At 39.9% G+C, this 21,523-nt stretch overlaps 1 protein-coding gene across 1 annotated transcript in view; it reads right to left on the bottom strand.

The window, feature by feature from the left end:
- Positions 1–21,523, bottom strand: part of Pard3b (par-3 family cell polarity regulator beta) — a 1,086,921-nt gene that overhangs the window by 459,788 nt on the left and 605,610 nt on the right. The window contains exon 11 of the mRNA XM_045147062.1: positions 9,484–9,669. Within this exon, the coding sequence (XP_045002997.1) occupies positions 9,484–9,669 (186 nt within the window). The remainder of the gene's footprint in view (positions 1–9,483; positions 9,670–21,523) is intronic.

The raw sequence follows: 21,523 nt of genomic DNA on the forward strand, positions 1-21,523 counted from the left end.
TTTGGCAGAACTAATGTCTTTTTCATGCCAATACCCATGGAACTCCTGATATTTGTTTGTCATAACCCCATTATATTAGAATGACTCATCCATTTAATTTATTATGCATCAGGTGCCTAGTTCTCGGTCTCTAGTCCATTATAGATTTCCTGAATCACTCTGCATGGGCCAGGAGTGCTTGCTAAATTGAGTCGCTTGAAAAATCTTTTCAGTCAGGTGTCTTGTACCTGGTATAAGTTTCATCTGTAATGAAGAAATCACTTAATTGACAAACCATATCTATGAGAAGACCGTGGTGCCAGCTGCCTTGATTTCTTTCTCTATTCTGGCCCCATCTCTACTTACCCAGTCATTGTACAGTTTTCCGAGTCTTTCTTTGATTCAGGTATCATCTAAGGAGCACTATTCCACTTCTACACCACAGACTAGTCCCAGCTGCTTATTAGCCATGGCATGCAGAACTATTTTTAATGACACTGAGGGACAGTTTTTGAGAGCATTAGTTCATGCATAATCAAAAACATTCTGATATAATGCTTTTAAGATGTGGTCTAATCCATTTAATTTAAAACTAATGGACAGATATGAGGTAGACATAAACAGATTGCATTTACTAGCACCATACTGAAGCTTATCATTTTCCCAGCAAGAAAGTTTGAGAAAGCCTGACTTAGAATCATCAGAAATGTTCACTGGCCTCTGAAGTGCTTATAGCACTCTGTGCTTGGCTTGCATATTTCTGTTTCTTGTCCTTTTAGTTTCCTCTCCATTTCTTCTTATCTGCTTCCTGATTTTGTACTGTTAATTTACTTTGGCCTAGAAAATAAGATTTTTTACAAACTTTTTAAGGCATATGTGTAATATATGAATCAAGAATATTGTGCATGAATGCCTAACCTGATTAATATCTTAGAGACCCTTTCAACTTAAAAGTTATCTTATTTATTTACTTTCTTCTGTGTTTACTTGTTTAAAAATGATTTGGAGTCAGTTATTAAAAACAAAAAAGTTCAGATCAGGGCACCCGGAACAAAACTTGAATCAACTTGAACTAATTCAGTCTGTATATTACAAATAGTCACAAGGAAAAAAATATAATATAGTTTTTTAGAGGGTGGGTTATATATATGACCTGTAAGAAATCAACTTAAGAAGAGAAAATATTTACTTTGACTCATTGCTCTATTCTATTCCTATCACATGCCATCAATCGACCTCAGGTAGTGATCTTATATTAACTGCCTTTGCATAATTTCAGGTTTCTTCCCAGGAGCATCTGGGCCAGTGGTGAGAGTGCAATAGGTCTGGAGCACATGGCAGAGCACACATGCTCATCTCCCAAGTTGGAATTGAAAGAGAAAATGAAGAAAAGGACAGTACCCACACTCTCCTGTCAAGCATACTCTCAGGGACCTTAGATCATCCATAGGCCTCTTTCCTTAAAGGTTTCACTATATCCCAATTGTACCTTCCCAAAGACCTCATGGGAGAACTTTTAAGCTATGAACTATAGCCAAAAGATACTGTTTTCAAACCCAAAGCACCTTCATCAGTATATTCCAACTTGTGTAGATTATCCCTTTTCATTAAGACTATAGATTCTTTTTAAGCTCAGTGACAAAATCACAGCATCTAAAATACACAAAATTTTCCATAGTCCAGTGTAAACGTTCTTATTTGTATTTCTAAAAATGAGATAATCCTAAATGATAAAGATCAGTAGGCAAAGCAATATGGATACTGAGATTGTGAGTTTTTTTAAATAATGTAATACTACATTTTTATAAAGTAGTTTCTGTTGTACAAATCCATGAATGATAAGCATGAGTATATGAGTCAACATATATTAAATATTTTAGATTGGCTTAAAAAATAAAACGGGGGCTGGAGAGATGGCTTAGCTGTTAAGGCATTTGCCTGCAAAGCCAAAGGATCCTGGTTCAGTTCTTCAGGACCCATGTAAACCAGATGCACAAGGGGGCACATGCATCTGGAATTGGTTTGCAGTGGATGGAGGCCCTGGAGCTCCCTCCCTCCTTCTCACTCTCCCCCCCCCCCTTTCAAATAAATAAATAAAATATTTTTTAAAAAATAAATAAAATGGTAAAAGACGAAAGATTTAACTTCACTCTCCGCTGGAGAATTTGCTTCCCTTTTTCAGATGGACCCAGATCCTCAGGAGAGGATCAGCCAGTTGTGCCTCACCAGGACCCCAGCTGAAACTGATAGTAATTGGGGAAATGAGCAAGAGTGCTGCTTCCTTGGTGAACCTGGTACCAGCACAAGGGTGAAGGAGACAGACACAGAGAACACTTAATTCCTACCAAACCAGATATCCAGAGACACAGAGGCTCTGAAGACCTCATCACTGAAGCAGACCCCAAACGAACCTAACATGGCTCAGGGAAATTTGCAGAAGAGGGGATGGAAAGAATGTTAAAGCCACATGTTGGGTCCTTATGCACAGAGACATTGCCCCCTACCCATAACTGATGGCTAACTCCACAATGCATGACCCATATTCCCCAACGAGGAGGGTCCCTGCAGAGGGGGAGGACAGGGAGGAGGCTAAGGGTGGTAGCAGCATGACTGTATACACTGTGTACATATCTAATAATAAATAAATAAAATGGTTAAAGTATAGTTTCCTTATGTTTAATCTAGTAATTACTACCTTTTTCAAACATTTTAGTAATAATTTAGCTTTTCAAAAAGGTAACATTCTTACTGGCTGCACAATGGTTAAGGAATTTTTGAGTTTATTTTCCAAAGTTGCTGATCTTTGTTGCTAGAGATGAAATGTGTTAGGTCTTACACATGAGATTCTACAGTGGAGTTGTTTACACACTAGATTGTCTGGACTTTCGTCAGAAGTAAAAGCTTGAGCAATGCTGACTACCAGTAAGGGGCCTCAAAATTCTCCCACTTGTAGAAATGTTATCAATTTTAAGAAAAATGGGGAGTTGAAGAAATCATTTAACATTAGTGTTCCTTAAAAAGCTGTCCCTTTTATCGTTCTTTGGACTCATTAATTATGGATACACCACATGATTTATAGACGCTGGCAGAGATGGAGCTGGAAATTACTCACGCTGTGAACTCCAATCAGACTCCCTTTACAGGGATGGATGCAGCTGAGTGTTCCACACTACAGAGACACAAGAGTCTGGACCAGGTGGTAGGTTACTGCACAATGTGTAGCTGCGTGCTCTGCCCCTAATTTGGTTCAGTCATCTGAGAATGTTGAGAGTATTTGTAATAGGGCACTATTTCTCAGTAGTGTAGAATATCTCAGAAGAATCCCTCCAAATTTCCTAGGCACAGAATAGAATCACTTAAATTATGTCTGTTTCATATTCTGAGTATATATTTGCAAGGGGCTATGTCTGACTTTTCTTTTAATTTCATCAGTATCAAGTAGTATTTATAAAAGGTACAAACGTGGCTATTTTTTTTTTGTAGAATAGCATTCTTAAATTCATTCTGTTAGTTATTGAATAATCCACATACATGACACATCAAATACTTTCTTTGGGGAAGGAGCTCTTTTCTTTCAGCTGCTATCATGCCACCCAGACTAAGAAAGATCCAGAAACTTTGGGGCCATGTGAGCCATGGGCATAGGCTCATTGGCAAGCATCACCACAGGACCAACTTGGCAACTACCTTGCAGGTAACTTTGGGAAAGTTTCTGTGAGGCATTACCAATGAAAGAGGGACTAGAGCTCTGCCTAGCTGTCAGCCTTGATTAAGGGCAGACTTTGGTCAGAGGGCAGACATGGGTAAAGGCTACCCCCCCAAAAAAAAAAAATAGCTGAGTTACCTCCATCACTGATGTTGTGTGATCAGGTGACTAGAAAGTTCTGAGAAAAGGAAAGCTCCCTAAGCTATGTGTCATCAGGAAGGCCACATTTTCAGCAAAAGGACTGAGGAGATCAAAAACGATGCTGGGAGTTACCCATGTTCCAATTGGCTTGAGGCCACCAAAAAAGATTCACTAAATACTAAGACTTGCTTTATGAGAAAAAAAAAAGTTCCTTTAAATGTGAATTTTTATCATATTACTTAAAGGTTTCAATAGGTTATATTCCTTATGTCAGCATATTCAAAAAAACGCCTTCATGGGGCTGGTAAAATGACTTAGCAGTTAAGATATTTGCCTGCAAAGCCTAAGGACTGGGGTTCAATTCCCCAGAACCCACATTAAGCCAGAAGGGAGCACATGCATCTGGAGTTAGTTTGCAGTGGCTAGAGGCCCTGGCATGCCCATTTTCTCTTTCTAACTGCCTCTTTCTCTCTCAAATAAATAAATAAATAAATAAATAAACAAAATATATTTTTAAAAATACATCCAGAAGTAGTATAGTACACTACATGGGATTTTCTTTTTATTATAGATTTGTGTTGTTGTTTTATGAGGTAGGGTCTCACTCTAGCCCAGACTGACCTGGAATTCACTCTGTAGTCTCAGGATGGCCTTGTACTCACAGCAATCCTCCTACCTTTGCCTTCCAAGTGTTGGGATAAAAGGCATGAGCCACCATGCCCGGCTATAGATTTAATGAATTACCAAAATTTAAAAATATCATAGCATTACTTTTTTCTCAGAGATTTCATTCAGAAAATAAATAGTCAGCAATTACTTTATAATACATTTTGGTTGAAAATTTCAAAATTTAATATAGTTAATCGAAAGCAAAGTAAAGAAAAACACTGAATTTAAAATGCAAATGCAAGTGATCAGTGAGATTCAATTTGTATTATCTTAGAGAAAATCCAAAGTGAGTTTTATGTGGAATTGGAGGAGGGAAATATCTTTCTCAGAGTATTTTTCTTATTTTTTTAACAGCCTCAAAACCACAAAATAGTAATAGCACCACCTTGAAATTCTAACCACAAAAATGAAATTTTAGAAAAATCTTCTTCAAGGATATCATATCAGTCTAGTCATGGTTCTTAGTTGTAAAGGAGCTAAAACATAATTGTGACATTTTATTTCTAGACATGGTTTCGCTTCACTTCAGAGGCAAATGACCAGGAAAAGTGCCAGAAAGTAAAAACAAAATCAGAAGCATGTAACAGGTGCTACCGTGGACATACTGCAGCAGCGTACCCCAGGACCTTACTCTAAGAAGTGTCCCGTGGTCGCGCCGTCAGTGCCGTCTTGTATCTTAAAAGGCAGAGCTCACAGTGACACTGCAGACGGCTCTACAAGGAACTCCTGGCATCAGATCAGCCCATAATTGCCTAAAACCTGCAAACAAGAGGTTTAGAGTACTATTTCCTTTTCTTTCCTTAAGATTTGCATATTTTTGACAATTTGTTGTTGTCGTTGTTGTTTATTCTTACTTATTTGAGAGCAACAGACAGAGAGAGAAAGAGGCAGATAGAGAGAGAGAGAGAATGGGTGCACCAGGGCCTCCAGCCACTGCAAACGAACTCCAGACGTGTGTGCCCCCTTGTGCATCTGGCTAATGTGGATCCTGGGGAATTGATCCTCAAACCGGGGTCCTTAGGCTTCACAGGCAAGCGCTTAACCGCTAAGCCATCTCTCCAGCCCGACAATGCATTTTTGATAATATATTCAGGAACATAATAGACTTGGATCATAATCACCATCCATTGCCTTCCCGTGTCTCATTCCCTCTCCTACTAGACCCCCTTTTTCTTCCCAAGTAGTCCCACTTTGATTGTGATATCTTGTTGTTTTGTGACCTACTGAGTTTAATTAATGGTGCTTGCATGAGCATGGGTTGGGAATTATCTGCTGGAGCATGAACAATGTGTAATGATCACACCATTGAAGAAAATGTTACCCCCGTCCTAGCAATCATTAATCAATAGTTATTCAACCAGCAACCAACAATTTACTTAGTCTCTTTCCACATACATGATAGAATGGTATAGGCCCAATGTTGTTCAGGTTTTGTGCTGATACCCACAGTTTCTACAGTCCATGAGATCAATGGTCACCTTATACCATGTCTTGAAGATAGCATTCCGTAGCACTCCTCCCCACGCTCCAGGTCTTACATCCTTTCCACCTCCTGTTCTACAAAGCTCCCTGAGCCTTGAATCTGGGCATTATTTCTTAATGTGCCCTCAAAGTTAAATGTTAAGAGGTAGTTAAGCATCTGGGCAATTTTGAATAAGGCAAAACTATAATTTAGTTGGTTCTCAGAATAGCTAAGGACCTTACTTGCTTCCAAAGAACATCCTATATTGGCTGGATACACTTTGTTGCAAATGGAAAATTACCTTTCTATTAGAAATAGCTCCAAAAGGAGTGAGCTGATAGAAAGCAGTATACTAAGAGGTGAAAGAAGCAACAGGAAAAAAGGCCCGGAATTAGAGTTTCAGTCTTTTCAGAGGTTTTACATCTGGCAGGTAGCCTGTCTTTGTTTATACCAACAGAGGCTCCCGGGAGAATACAGAGCAGAGAATCCACAGGAAGAATTTGGTCATACTTTTCAAAGTAGTTTAGTTTTCAACAATCCACCTTCCCTTAAGGGAAAAACACCTTGAGAACCAATTAGTGGTATGAAGGGCTAGGAGAAAAAGATTGTGCTCAGGCAGAAAGATTATTCTGTTGATTTCGTTAAAAATCCTAGGACCAGGTGCTACTGTGGATGTCCCCAATGCTGCTCTTCCCTTAGCCCCGGGGACCCTACAGTCTGTTACATTTGTATCTCTTCAACCAGGACAGGAACAAAGTCTCAAAACAATTTTCATGAGACATAATCCAGATTCATGGAACAGGTGGCAATTTCCTAAGGAGTTACAGTGGATTATTGGAATAGCAAAAGAATAGAAAAATACATTTTTCCCTTGTTAATCCAATTTCTGTGAGCAAAGCTCAGGCCTCCTCTCTCTATTCTTTACACTTGAAAAGGTAAACAAGACAAATGGATATTAAACATTCACAACAGGGCTAAGCTCATGATTGATGCCTCTTACTGTTGAAGATCAGCTATAAATATGCTGTCCAGTGGTTTTTAATGGTGTGATCGTCTGACTCAGCAGACCACTGTCAGGAAAGAAATTTACATAAATGGAAAGTGAAATCTTTCTGCAAGAAACAGAACTGTTAGAAACTGCTTAGGTAAGGAGTTGCTCACTTACACAAACATGGATATACGTATTAAACTGCCCACCAATATCTGCGGGAGCTTAAGTTATTGCCCATAAAAAGGCAAAGATGTTTGCTTTTAATTTCTAAAAAGTCATCTCGGTTTCAATTTTACTTGGAATAAATTCTGCAAATCGAGCTGTCATCGGGAATAAGAGTAACAACGAGGCAGCAACCACAAACAGGACCAAGGAGCCGTCGGCAAACAGCACGTGTGTAGATGCTCGGCTGAGGCGGGCGAGTACGATGCAGGTCTCCCGAGCAAGTGCCCTTACCACTGCTGAGTGTGTGAATGGAAGGTACGAGAGTATCCTCACTCCAGAGGAGGGGAGCACAGCCTATGGAATCCTGTTCTGCTTTCAGCCACTCCTGGATATCTGACCAGAGTAGACCGTTGGGATCCTAGTCATATTTTTCCTTAGCTGAACTGACAGAATAAAGTGTGAATATGAAGAATGAAATTAGACAGTCCATATGAAATACTGATCATCATGGCCAGTATATATGAAACACTGAATTGAATAGATGCTCATAGTTGATGTCCATGATATTGTTATTTTTGCCCTTCTGTTTTGGGTTGTGTACTTCTGAATCAGGGATAGGGGTATAGTTGACTTTTGGAAACCATTGCTCCACTCTTCTCTGTGTCTACACTTCTTCCAGTTTTACTATGGAGAGAGTGTGTTCGGATTCAGCTCTGTAAATTGCTTTGGCCAGTTGGGCTGTGTGTGGAGTAACAGAGTGTCTGTTAGATATTTCCTGTTCCTGCTGGCCCTCTGACAACCCCACTGGCTTGATGGTCTTGAGGTGGGTACAATATGCAGAGCACGCTCAGGCCTGCAGACCTACAGTGTGACAGATACCGGCCTCAATCACAGCCTGGAGCCATCACTTACAGCTGCCTTGGACAGCCTGAGCAGAACAAAAGCTTATTGATTGCACACCTATGATCCCAGCACTGGAGAGGCAGAGGTAGGAGGATGGCTGTAAGTTTGAGGCCAGCCTGAGAAGACACAGTGAATTTCAGGTCAGCGTGGGCTAGAGTGAAACCCTACCTTGAAAAACCAAAAAAAAGAAAAAAAATCTTATTGATGATATGGCTGAATTTTGTGTGATTGTTTATCCTATAACAAAAACCAGCCGGTCTGAGGAATAAGTGAGAGTTTCCTATCCACAACGCAATTCCCATTTTCCAAGGATGTATTGACTTTGAAATAACAATAGAAGGGAATAATTCATGACAACAAATGCTTCCACAAAAGCCTGAATTTTAAGACCAGTGTATTATTGTGATGTCTAAGGAGACCTTCTTGACTCTGGCATGGGAAGGGACACACATTGTCAATAGCAAGATTTTAAATGGTTCTCATGATGAGAGGATTGTCCCAGGCCCTGTGCCAAGCACTTTGCATACATTGCCTCTTTTAGTCTTAACAATAGCAGTAGCAGTTGGGCACTATAAATTATACCTATTTCCCAAATGAGGAAATTGAGATGTGTTTAGGAAACATAATTTCCCTACAGTTGTAAAGGCTGAAAGGAATGACAGCAGAATACATGGCATGAGAGGATGGTGGTGAGGGGAATGAACAAGTATCTTCCTCCTGTGATTGACTTATTCTCTTACTCCATTGTATACATTAATTATTTACTCCCTAGAGCCTTCTGAACTTGGTATTATCTTCTGTCTTTGGATGAAAAGTCAGGACACAGCTGGTCCATTTTCTTGCCCACAGTTGCACACGGGCAGCAAGTGGAGATTCTGGATTTGAACACAGTAGACCCACGTAGCCTTGGCACCACAGTAACGGATGTTGTCTTGTAGGCCATCGCGATGCGGGATGGCCATGCTTCTGCCCTTTCCCCTGCCATTGCCTGAGTTTCTGCAAGTGTTCCAAAGCAAATATGCATTCTTGGCACTGTGGTTATTTTTAAGTGCTTATAATGTGATCAATGGCATTTAATTTATATTATAGTCATTCTCAGGATCCACTGAACTTTCATTTTTGTAAGCACACTTTTCTAATTTGTTGCCTGCATGTCAGCATGTTTTTAGTTTTATTTTTCTGATTGCATATTTTTAGACTCAACTCTGTCAGGATATAAATTCAGAGGCATCATAGAGTTCTTAAAAGGATGCAAAAATAAAAGAAAATGTTAATCACGACAAAATATTTGAACTAGCTCTAGGAAGTAGAAATAACCACATAGGGCATGAAAATAGGGAACTGGTCCCCAGACCATTTACAAGCAGAAACCTCTTGGCGATGTCAGACTTTTAGAGACTTTCTCATCCAGATCCCAAACATAGGAGTCACATGCCAAGCACTCCCTCACAGGTATCACCTCCTCACCTTAAAAGCAGCACCTCCATGGATAATGGATTTGATGAAAATCCCCAAGTCTGTTCCAGTTTCTCGTGATTTGTTCCCTTTCAAGCTCACCCCAAGGCCAGCAGAGCCCGAGTCATTTAAGGGGATCTCAAAGGTGAGCTGCTCACTGGTCTCTGGGGAGAGTGCATAGCAGTCAGGTTCTCCTTTCTGTTGGGAAGAAAGAAGAGAAGGGTGATTACAGTTCACATCCTGGGACTGGAGAGATGGTTAGTGATTAAGATACTTTCCTGTATTCCCCCCCCAAAAAAATCCAGGTTTGATTCCCCAGTACCCACGTAAGCCAGATGCACAAGTGGCAAATGCATCTGGAGTTCATTTGCAGTGGCTGGAGGCCCTGGGATGTCCATTCACTGTATTTATTTCTTCCTTTATCTCTCCTTCTCTCAAATAAATAAATGAAATCTTTTTTAAAAAGTAGTTCACATCCTCAAATGACCAAGCACAAATGCAGTCTGCAAGTCACGACTTGCGGCTGCTGTCCTCCAGCAGTTACAAACTGGCCTCTCTCTCTGCAAGGCGCTCTCACCATATCCATCAGGCGGGAACATGCTCTTAGGGAACAGTATTTGATGTGACCGTGTTGTGCAACTTTAAATATTCCATAAACATTGGAAAACTCAGTACAATATTTAAAATAATTAAAGAGGCCAGACATTAAGCTCAGGAAATGTCAGATTTCAGGGGATACTTTAGAGATGATATGCTGATTTTGTTTATTTGTTTTTGCTTTTGTTTCTGTTTTTGAGGTAAGGCCTTGCTCTAGCCCAAGCTGGCCTGGAATTCACTATGTGGTCTCAGGCTGGCCTTGAGCTCACAGGGATTCTCCTGCCTCTGTCTCCTGACTGCTGGGATTCTGCACTTTACAGGTAAGAAACAGAACCTAGTATAGAAATGTGTTCAAATTTGGGGAATATTTCACTGATATAATTTAAAGCACACCATTTACTAAGGAAGCAGTGCAACTGGTAAAGAATGAGCTGGGCCTTTAATCCCAGCACTCAGGAGGCAGAGCTACAGGGACCACTGTGAGTTCAAGGCCAGCCTGAGACTGCAGAGTGAATTCCAGGTCAGCCTGGGCTAGAGTGAGACCCTCCTCAAAAAAAAAAAAAAAAAATTAAGAAAGAAAGAGAAAGCCAGAAAGACAATGGGACACCAAGCACTGGAAAAACATCATTTGAAAGTTGGAGGAGCATGACTTTTAGTAGCTACTACTGGATTCAATTTTATTTTGTCAAAACTCATGCTTTAAGCCTGTATCATCATGTAGTACATCCCGCTGCAAATCAGTTCTTGGACCTTAATCAAAATAATTATGCATAATAAATATTCATGTCATTTCTGACCATTAATAGCTATTTCAAGCATATTTTTCCAGAAGGACAGGAGAGTATGGTGGCAAAAGGCAGACTAAGGGTCCAGGTCTCTGGGAGAAGTATATGGGGCTAGTCACACTTAGTGAGCCGGTTTCAAATGTCCAGTAGTGAGTGAGGATCGACAGGTGCTGTGCAAGTTGTAATCTTAGTGACCAGCCCTCCTGCACCTTCTCAAGCTTGCAGAAATGCAAAACTTCCAAAGTGCTTAACTGGAAACTATGACAATGAGATGTTTCTGGAAACCATCAACACACTCTAGGCCAGGAGTTCCTTCCGCTCTATAATTATGTCTAAAGACTCTCATCATAAGGTCACTTTGAGGGAACCCTTATGTAAAATTGCACAATAAAAAAATCACAATGAGTGTCTGAATGTCAGTCGTGAATAACTATCGTACCAGAAGTAGCAAAGAATGCATAATTAGAACCGGATTAAGAAGTTTTATCATAGCCCAATTCACTGGCAGGACACTTTTGACGTGTAACAGAAGAGAAGAAAACCCATATCTTAACTTTTAAAGGCATAGATCCTGCAATTAATTTCATTGTAAGGGAAGATAGCTGTAAAGATTTTGACAATAGATTTCTTTAAAAAGGGAAACTTCATTGTTTAACCTAATAAACCTATTAAAGGATAGGTCTTTTAACTAACTCATTATATTATCTAACAAACAAAATCCATTATTTGATTCAAATGAGCTATCATTTTATTTTCCACCCCCCACCAGTGGAATGCCAGAGATCAGCACTAAATGTAAACAACAGCCTTCATCTTTGTCTTGGAAGATGTCTGACGTAGATTTCATAGCATTTCTTAATCATTTATGTTGTCAGCTATCTTGGGAATGGGTTTATTTAAGTCTAATAATTAAATGATGACCTCTCTCATCTAAGTTGTGAACATTTTATGAAGAAAAACTAAAAAGTTTCTCTGGCTCCTCCTTAATAAGAGTGACTGGTTCTGTGTTAGAAATACAGGTGTACATTGCTAAAAGGTGGGAGCATGTTCTGAGCAATGCATTCTTAGGCTCTGTGAGTTTGTTGTGTGAACATCACAGAGTGCACTTGTACAATGAAGACAGCTGTAACGTCAACAGGTAAGATGATCACTATTGCATATGTGGTCTGTTATTGACAGAAACATCTATGTGGGTATGACTGTAACATTAAACCACTTCATTCTTTGATCAAGTCAGTTTTCTTTTGATAACTATGTGTGACTTACTAAGATTGACAACCATTACTGTTTTACGCTAATACCTTTAATTTATTATGTAAGTGTAGAAACAAAAGACAGTTCATATGGAATTACAGTTGTAGCAGACAGCTTCATGTCGCTGAGATGAACTTGCAGACCAGGCACAGTTATGGAGGAAGGGATTTACTGAAGTTTATAGATCCAGGGGAAGTTCCATAATGGCAGAAGAAGCTGGTCTGCTTTCACAGGTCCAAGCAGAGACAGAGACTGAGAGAGAGAGACAGAGAGATAGACAGAGAGAGACCACAAGGCAAAACAAACAAACAAACAACAACAACAACAAAAAAAAAACCAAAGCCAGAAAACACAGCACACTTAGGAATTCCTGGAAGAACTCAGGTGCTTTGCATATCTTTAAACTGAAATTCCAAATCCACTATCATACTTTAGGGTAGGACCCTAAGATCCGCCCAATGTCACCTCCTCCAGCCAGGTAGCTGGAAATCTAAGAAGTTTTCATAAACTCCTGAATCTATTTTGGAATATCTATTCAAACTACCACAACAGTTATCTTTTCCTAGTTCTTGAAAAGGAAGAGCCCAAAATAATACAATCAAAATAATAAAATAGAGGCTATCAATGACTGAGTTGTTCCACCCCAAGTGCCTGACACAAAAATACACTCTGTCTTCATAATGAGCCTGTGAGCTTTACTATCGTACCCATTGTACAGGTGAGGAAATTGTGATTTGTAAGGTTACCTCCGTAACAGAACAAGCTTACAGGCCACAGGAATTATTAGATCTAGAGCTTTGAAAGCCCACACATCAGGGCCCTGGTCTCAGAAACATTTATGTTTAGTGAAGAGTTTTGAGTTGTCCACTAAATATACATATGGGTCAATATTTCATACCCACTTTTAGGAAATGTACTAAAATGTAACCCTCATGAATATGATGTGAGTTGTGTTATATGAAGGGCGCCGTGGCTTGAACCTAGGACCTCATGCATGCAAGCACATGTCATATCCCTACATTACAACCCCAGCAAATTACGTTGTATTAAAATTTATTTTAAAATGAAAACTGTTGTCTATGTGTATGGTGTGTATTATGCTTTAACTATCTATACATCAAAAAATGGCCACACTGAATTAACATGTACACTAAGTACCTTGAATATCACTTAATATCTGTTCTCAGTGAACTTTAAGAATAATATATTGTTAGTAATTATAGTCACCATCTAGTACAATACATCTCTGGGATTTACCTCTCCTATAAATCAAATTTTGTATCTGCTTACTTTTACTTTGTTTTCTTATGAGTGAGTGAGAGAGAGAGAGAGAGAGAGAGATAGGAGAGAGATAATTGATGTGCCAGGGCCTCTAATCACTGCACTCAAACTCCAGAAGCATGTTCCACCTTGTGCACACGTGAGAACTTGCATAACCTTGTGCAACTGGATTGCATAGAATCTGGAGAGTGGAACATGGGTCCTTAAGCTTTGCAGGCAAGTACCTTAACTGCTAGGCCATCCCTCCAGCAAATCTGGTATCTTTTGAAAATTGCCTTTCCAATTTTTGCCACTCTCTTTTTATTATTTATTTATTTATTTGAGAGAGTGAGGGGAGAGAAAAAGAGGCAAAGAGAGAGAGAGAGAGAGAGAGAGAATGGGCACGCCAGGGCCTCCAGCCATTGCAAACGAACTGCAGACATAGGTGCCGCCTTGTGCATCTGGCTTACCTGGGTACTGGGGAATAGAACCTGGGTACTTAGGGTTCATAGGCAAGCACCTTAATTGCTATGTCATCTGTCCAGGCCCCACCACCCCCATAAGCATTATTTTGTTCTCTGTTTCTGAGTTCAACTGCCAACTCAATCCATGGCATAGGCCCGCTTCAGCCTCATGATGCGTCAGTCTCCTGGGTTATAGGATTGCTGGGGTGATCCTCCATGCCTGCAAATCCAATCCTTAGACTGCTGTGCCATAATGCATCCTGGGCTTCCACATTTGTGCCCCTCATGACATGGTGCAGGGAGTTCCAAGACAGATTCCTACAATGGCAGTGAGATGACATGCAATTTATATCCTCTACTAACTACAGTTATGCCTTTGTCCTTATGCTGTAGCCAACTTAAGCCATAATTAGTGGTCTCTAATAACAGTGAAATTCCCAATGGTAAAGGAAGCCATTATAGTAGTTAACATAACCATTTCCTCTCTTGGAAATAAATGTCCTTTTACCCTAATGTACAAAAAGAAAAAAAAAATCAATATGCTGAATGCCTCTTGGTTCAACCAGAAACTATGAAATTAAACTAAAATCTTGCCAGACAACATTCTGCGGCAGATGGGGAGGCGTGTAAAGTACTCATCAGCACCTCCAATATATGAACCCAAAGGGAATGTCCTGTCCAGAACTCAAGTCCTCCCTGGCTTCCTGCCTTTCAGATAAGAGGTCTTTCCACATGGTCTTAGGAATATCTTTCCATTGCCTTTTCTTCCTACAGATATCTACACTGTACCACCAACAAAATTTTTTTAAATGAATAAATAAAAGTAAAGCTGGTACCATAAGGAAAATCTTGTAACTTCATTTACTTGTTACCCTGGTCATTATTTCTTTTTATATTTTGCTACTAGATACAAAGTCTTGAGGCCCCTAGGGTCAGTCACAGAGCCATTGTTCAAATGCCCTCACTATGCATGTGAATGTTCAAAACCAAGCAACTAAGAACCCCTCAACTAAGGCTCCCTCAACTCTGCACACTTAACATTTGAGGCCTGACAATTCTTTGCTGTGCAGACTGTTGTGGACATTGTATTTGACAAAATCCCTGGCTACCAGCCACAAGGTGCCAGTATACCTCTTGTCCCAGGTGACAACCGAAAATGCCTCAGATGTCATGCATGGTTAAAATACCTCCAGCTGATAAATACGACCTTAAATCAACCAAATGCAGCAAAGTACAAAACAGAGGTATATACAAAGCAGATGGCTGCAGCGCTGCCCACGAAGAAGTTCCCAGGTCCAGGTAGGGCAGAAGTAAATACCCCTGCATTTGGTCAGGCCTTAGGCCCTCCGGTTCATGATTGACAGCTGGTGAAAGGGGATTAGTAGAACACCACATATTAGCTACATTTACACGTAGAGGGAAGCAAATTTTCCAGAGGCAGAAATATGATCTCTGTTTGGTTTACACAGTAGGAAAGGCAAGGGTATGCTAATTTCATCGATTCATGACAAAATACTTCCTTTAACTTATATAAGGATCTAGGAAGAAAAATAAGTTGCTAAATCCATTGAAGTTATTGATGTCCCTAAGAATAGACATAAATACACCATACATACAAATATATGAATATATGCACACATATGGTAAATACATACACATACTAGAATATACACATGATACAGATAATTAATTCTTACAGAAGAAGAAGAATTATGATTTGATCAGCTGGGTCTGATAGTACTTATAGATCAAGTGAGGTAAAGGCAAATTCTCCTCCTCTTCCTTCTCCTCCTCCTTCTTCCTTTTTTTTTTTTTTTTTGAGGTAGGGTCTCACTCTAGCCCAGTCTGACCTTCTATTCACTATGTAGTCTCAGGGTGGTCTTGAACTCATGGTGATCCTCCTACCTCTGCCTCCTGAGTGCTGGGATTTTGGCGTGCGTCACCATGCTTGGCCGAGTGTTATTACTTGAACTACTTTCTTTGCTTAGTCTGAGAACATGGCTTCTGCACAGTTCAGCTCTATCTTCATTTCTTTCCTTCCTGCTCATTCCCCTATGCAGACTCTTGTTCAACCTACCCAAACCTAAGAACCTGAGTGCTCCAGGCATGGGTTATCTGACCTTTTCTTTCCCACGCTCTCACACCCAAGGTTTAAAATACTACTCACATACTTATGAATCACATATCCCCATCGCCATTCTCTCCTTTAAACTACAGATTTACATAACTACCTTTCTGTTGAGCAATATTATCATGGTTTTCATGTTGAAATTACCATGGCTGAAAGGTACAGTTCCTTTTCTGCCAACAGAGTAAAATGGCAGGTGCATTTTCCTGACGTTCAAGTCTCAGCATCTTCAATCTTCTTTGTGCCTCACATTCCATTCCTACCAGTCAGCATCTCTTTTGAGATGTATCTTAGTAGGAGACCTAGAATCATAGTGGTCTGCCAGTTGACACTATTGCTTCTCACCTGATCACATTGGTAATGGCCCCTCTTTAATACCTCCCTCCTTCTACTGCTCTGCTCCTCAGACTCACTTTTGGTATTGCAGCTAAAGTGGTTCTGTTAAAATGCTTACACCTTGTAATATTTCTCACCTCATAGAGAAAGCTGAAGTCCTTATAATATTGTATTAACTCTTCCTGATACAAGCACCACACTTCTCTTCTCTGACCACATCTCCAACTACTTGCCCTGTATGTGCCACAGGGGCAATCCTTCTCTTCTTTCATGCCACCTGTACAATTTCACCCTAAGGTCTGCCCATTGCCTCATTCCACTGCTTTAAATACCCATTTCCTTAGATTTTCCCCAGACTACACTCTTCAACTTCTGTTTCTCAATTCCTCAATAAGGTTTGTCTTGACCTTTGTGATGGTTTAATTCAGGCACCTCCCATGAACTTAGATGTTCTGTATGCTAAGCTCCAAGCTGATAGAGACTTGGGAATTAATGCCTCTCAAAGGCAGTGCATTTTTGGGGGTGGGCTTATGGGTATTAGAGCCGGTTTCCCCTTGCCAGTGTTGGTACATTCTCCTGTTGATATTGTCCACCTGATGTTGATAAGGAGGTGATGCCCACCCTCTGCTCATGCCATCGTTTTCCACTGGAATCATGGAGCTTCTCCTTGAGTAGGTAAGCCAAAATAAACCTTTTTTTTCCACCATAAGCCATTCTTGGTCAGATGATTTCTGCTAGCAATGTGAACCGGACTGCAATAGTAAAGTTGGTACTGAGAGTGGTATCATTGCTGCTTGAAAACTGACTGTGTAGCTTTGGCCTTTTGGAGCTGATTTTCAAGAGGGATGTGGATGAATTTGAAATCTTGGCTTAAGAGATGCAGTGCTGTAAATACAGCTTGGTGGACTATTCTGGTTAGATTTGAAAGACCTGAATGCAGTCAGAACTATAGACTGTGAGGTTTGGCTTATGAGGGTGTAAAAGAGTTATGCCTGGACTGGATAAGAACCAGTTTGTGTGACAGGCTTACTGTTAGGTGTCCAGAGAACTTGTGCTGGGTTGTATTGCATAGAAATAGACTGGAATGAGCAAGGAATATGGCACAGAAATGAAATCTTTGGGCTGATACTTCTGCCTACCCAGATGCAATTATATGAGAGATTACAACCTTTGAGATTGGGCCATCTGACCTGCACTGGGGCAACTGGAAGAATGTAGACTCTTTCGAAGGGGACTGAGTGCTCAAGGAGTGTCCTGTTCTTCAAAGTCTGCTTTATTACCCCCTAGATTAACAAATTGGTATTATAGGGCATATTAGATGCAGTAAAGAGAGGGTCATTGAATTTGCAGCATGGTCTTGTGTTTTGAAAATGGTCATGGACAGTGTGAAGCAGGTTTGCTGGATTACCTACATGAAGACCTGGTTGGAGCTGTGAGGATGAGCCGTAGTTGCAGTGGAGAACCAGTGGAGATGTTGGGACCACAAGATGGACGCTAAGAAAAGCTGCTGGCCCCAGGTGAAGTTTTCCAGGACTGTGAGTAGCCTAACTAGAGGGGTAGAATTAGAACTCCAAGTGGCTTGTTGCTGGTTAGAATTATTGCACATGGAGATTTGTCACTGACTAGAGCTGTTGGACTTGGAGTTTGATGTTTTCCCTGTTTAAATCTTGTATTGGTTGAATATTCCTTTGCTATGTCCAATGCCATCTTTTGCAGAGTGAGTGTTTCTTTTGTGCCATTATGGGGTTTTAGAAGTTTGTTTGTTTGTTTGTTTATTTATTTATTTATTTATTTATTTTGTAATATGGCTCAGTTAAAAGATCTTGGACTATAGGAATGTTTGAATATCATTGGGATTGATTAAAACTATGGGGACTTTTAAAGTTGGCTGAATATATAATATTTTACATCACATATGTTTTTCAGTTTATGGGGACCAGAAGTGGAATGTGGTGGTTTGATTCAAGTATTTCCCATAAAATAAATTCAGGTGTTCTGAATGCTACATTCCCAGCTGATAGAGATTTGGCAATTAACCCCCGCCTGGAGGCAGTGTACTGTTGTGGGTGGGCTTATTGGTATCATAGCCAGTTTCCGCTTGCCAGTGTTAGGCACACCGTCCTGTTGCTGTTGCCGAGAGGTCAGGAGGTGATGTCCATCCCCTGCTCATGGCATCATTTTCCCTGGGCATCATGGAGCTTCCCCTTGAGTCTGTAAGCCAAAATAAACCTTTTTTTTTTTCCCTCCACAAGCCACTCTTTTTGTTCAAGTGATTTCTGCCAGCAATGTGAACCTGACTGCAACAATCTTCCAACTCAGGATGCTTTAATTCCCTCCCAACTCCACCCCTACTATGTCCATTTGCTTTTATGTGCAGTATTTATCATACATAGTATAGTTGCTTATCTTCTTATGCTGCCTAGTGAGTACATGAACTTTAATATTCTTGGATTTTTTTTTTACCAATATATTCCTAGTGTTCCTAGTACCTAAAAAATAGTGTGAGCTCTTAAAACATGCATTTGATAAATATTTTTTTGTAAATATCATTTATTTATGAGAGAGAAAGAAAGAGAGAATGTGTGCATAGGGTCTCTAGCTACTGCAAACAAACTCCAGATGCAGGTATCACCTTGTGCATCTGGCTTGTGTGGGTACTGGGGAATCAAGCCTGGGTCCCTAGGCTTGGCCGGCAAATACTGTAACTATACTAAGCCATCTCTCCATCTGTGGATAAATCTTTCTGAACAAATGAATTGAGATATATGTATAATATATATGAATTTCCAATAGTATGTATTTATATATATCTATGAATATATGTAAATGCATATTTCAAGGATTGTGCGTACATAAGCAAATTACTAAATTGGTTTTTCACATTTTATTCAAGATTTCAATAATTAAACCATTAATCCATTGATGTTCTTTCACTAAAATAATTATTTAAACTATCAGGTATCACGGGCTGGAGAGATGGCTTAGCGTAGCGGTTAAGCACTTGCCTGTGAAGCTGAAGGACCCTGGTTCGAGGCTTGATTCCCCAGGACCCACGTTAGCCAGATGCATAAGGGGGCGCATGCATCTGGAGTTCATTTGCAGTGGCTGGAGGCCCTGCTGCGCCCATCCTCTCTTTCTCTTTCTATCTGCCTCTTTCTCTGTCTGTCACTCTGAAATAAATAAATAAAAAGTAACAAAAAAAAAAAATCAGGTATCACAGGAGTAAGTAAAGCTAAAGTTAATAGTATGACGAGGAAGCCAGACCAATGTTTGTTACCATATACTTGCTCCTAGGAGAGAATCTAACTTGCTTTTAATCCTTCAGGAAGGTGCCAAGATGTTCCATACTAATTGTGATTTACATTGGCCTCTTCAGGTTTTTAATTGTATGAGTTTCCTCAGATTAGAAGACAACATTGCAGGGCTTAGCAGTTAAGCGCTTGCCTGTGAAGCCGAAGGACCCATGTTCTACTCTACAGACCCCGTGTTAGCCAAATGCACAAAGGTGAGGCAAGCACAAGGTTGCACATGCCCACTAGGTGGTACAAGCCCCCAGTTCAATTGCAGTGGCTGAGGCCCTGGTGTACCAATTCTTTATCTTTTCTTTCTCTGTGTCCCCCTCTCTCTCCTTGGCCTTTCTAAAAATTAAAAAGAAAATGAAAAAAAAGAAGTAAACACCATAAACAGCAACGCTACATTTCACCATGTTGGGACCTAGCACTCAAAGCCATAACATGTATGTATGTATGCATGTATGTACGTATGTATTTATATAGGTATCCACCTTGCCTATGTATCCACCCACACCCATCTGTTCATGCATTCATCTACATGAATATATTCAGACACACAGTTTTGTATGATTCTGGTGTTTTCTATGCTACTATGTACTATTTCTTTATTGGAAAATTTGATTCCAATATACTAAACTGATTCCATAAACCAATAATGAGTTATGGATTTATTTTGGAACCTACTATATTCATATATGTATAAGCATCTCTGTATTAAATAAAGAAAAATGCAAAGTCAAATGGTGAGTAAAGTGTTAAGTTCATTTTGTCACTTGAGTCCTTTATGACATACAGTTATAGCCCTAGCTTCCCTCACCCCTTATTAAAACTATCTTCAGGTTCCTACATCTTTTTGTTATCATAGTATATATTTAATACATATCACATAGAATTACATATGTCATATGGGATGACATGTCAGATGGTACCAGAATATATATGCATATCTATATACATGTTTAGATATATAATTTATTACTGATATTACTCATCTACGTCTCCAATCTCTTGTTTTATTCTTTCCATTTTTTGTGTCCTGTAAGATGCTGTGTGTATTATATCAGGTTACATATAGAATGGTAGAAGAACAGCAGCTGTGAATATGCTATATGTATATACTTTCTTTCTTGCATGCATTTACTTCTCTTCCTATTTCCCCATTCTCTTGTTTTATTCTCTAAATGTGATTTCTATTTCAAACCACAATGAAATAAACTGTTGCAGTTAGCATTCATTAATAAGATTGGTCCATTCTGGTCTCAATAACAAGTCACTCTAAAAAACCATAGTCATTCAACAGTTTTCTACCAAGCACTTACTACGCACTAAATAACATAATACAAAGAGGCCAGTTGGCAAAGTACTCAGCTGCCAAAAACCTTATTGAGCTACATGGGAGGCCCTTTCTGGTCATTCTCACTGTTACCTGGGGAGGATAAAATAGAGTTTAAGAAAAGAAAGTGAAACATAAGAGTCTACATAGGCCTTGTCATGTATACTAGCCTGTTTTATGGAACAAATACAAAAACTAATTTCTTTGTGTGGGAGCAAGGAAGAGTGGCAGGAAGATGGATGACTAGGAAACCATCCACAATATTAGCTTAAGAGTGTTCTAAATGGGGCCATCTCTAGAATCACAAATGTCTTGTACTGCAAAACAGCACTTGATCCATGCACACAAGTGGTAACAAGCCAGTCTTGCAAACCCTGGGGGAATGCAGCAGCCCACAGGGCCAGTGCTCAATTTCCCAGAAGCCCAGGTCAGACCTGAAAGCATCCGTGCTGAACCTTTTATAGCCCTCATTTCATTAAATGCTGTGCTTTAGGCTCAGCAGGAGCAAGTGCTGGATGTCTTTGCCTGGCCTCCCACATGTGTAATTAGTCTGTGTTGTGAGCAGCTCACTTTATGCAAGAATTATGCTTCCCATGCAATCG

The sequence above is a fragment of the Jaculus jaculus genome, chromosome 4, assembly GCF_020740685.1.
Source record: "Jaculus jaculus isolate mJacJac1 chromosome 4, mJacJac1.mat.Y.cur, whole genome shotgun sequence".
NCBI classification, from domain to species: Eukaryota; Metazoa; Chordata; class Mammalia; order Rodentia; family Dipodidae; genus Jaculus; species Jaculus jaculus.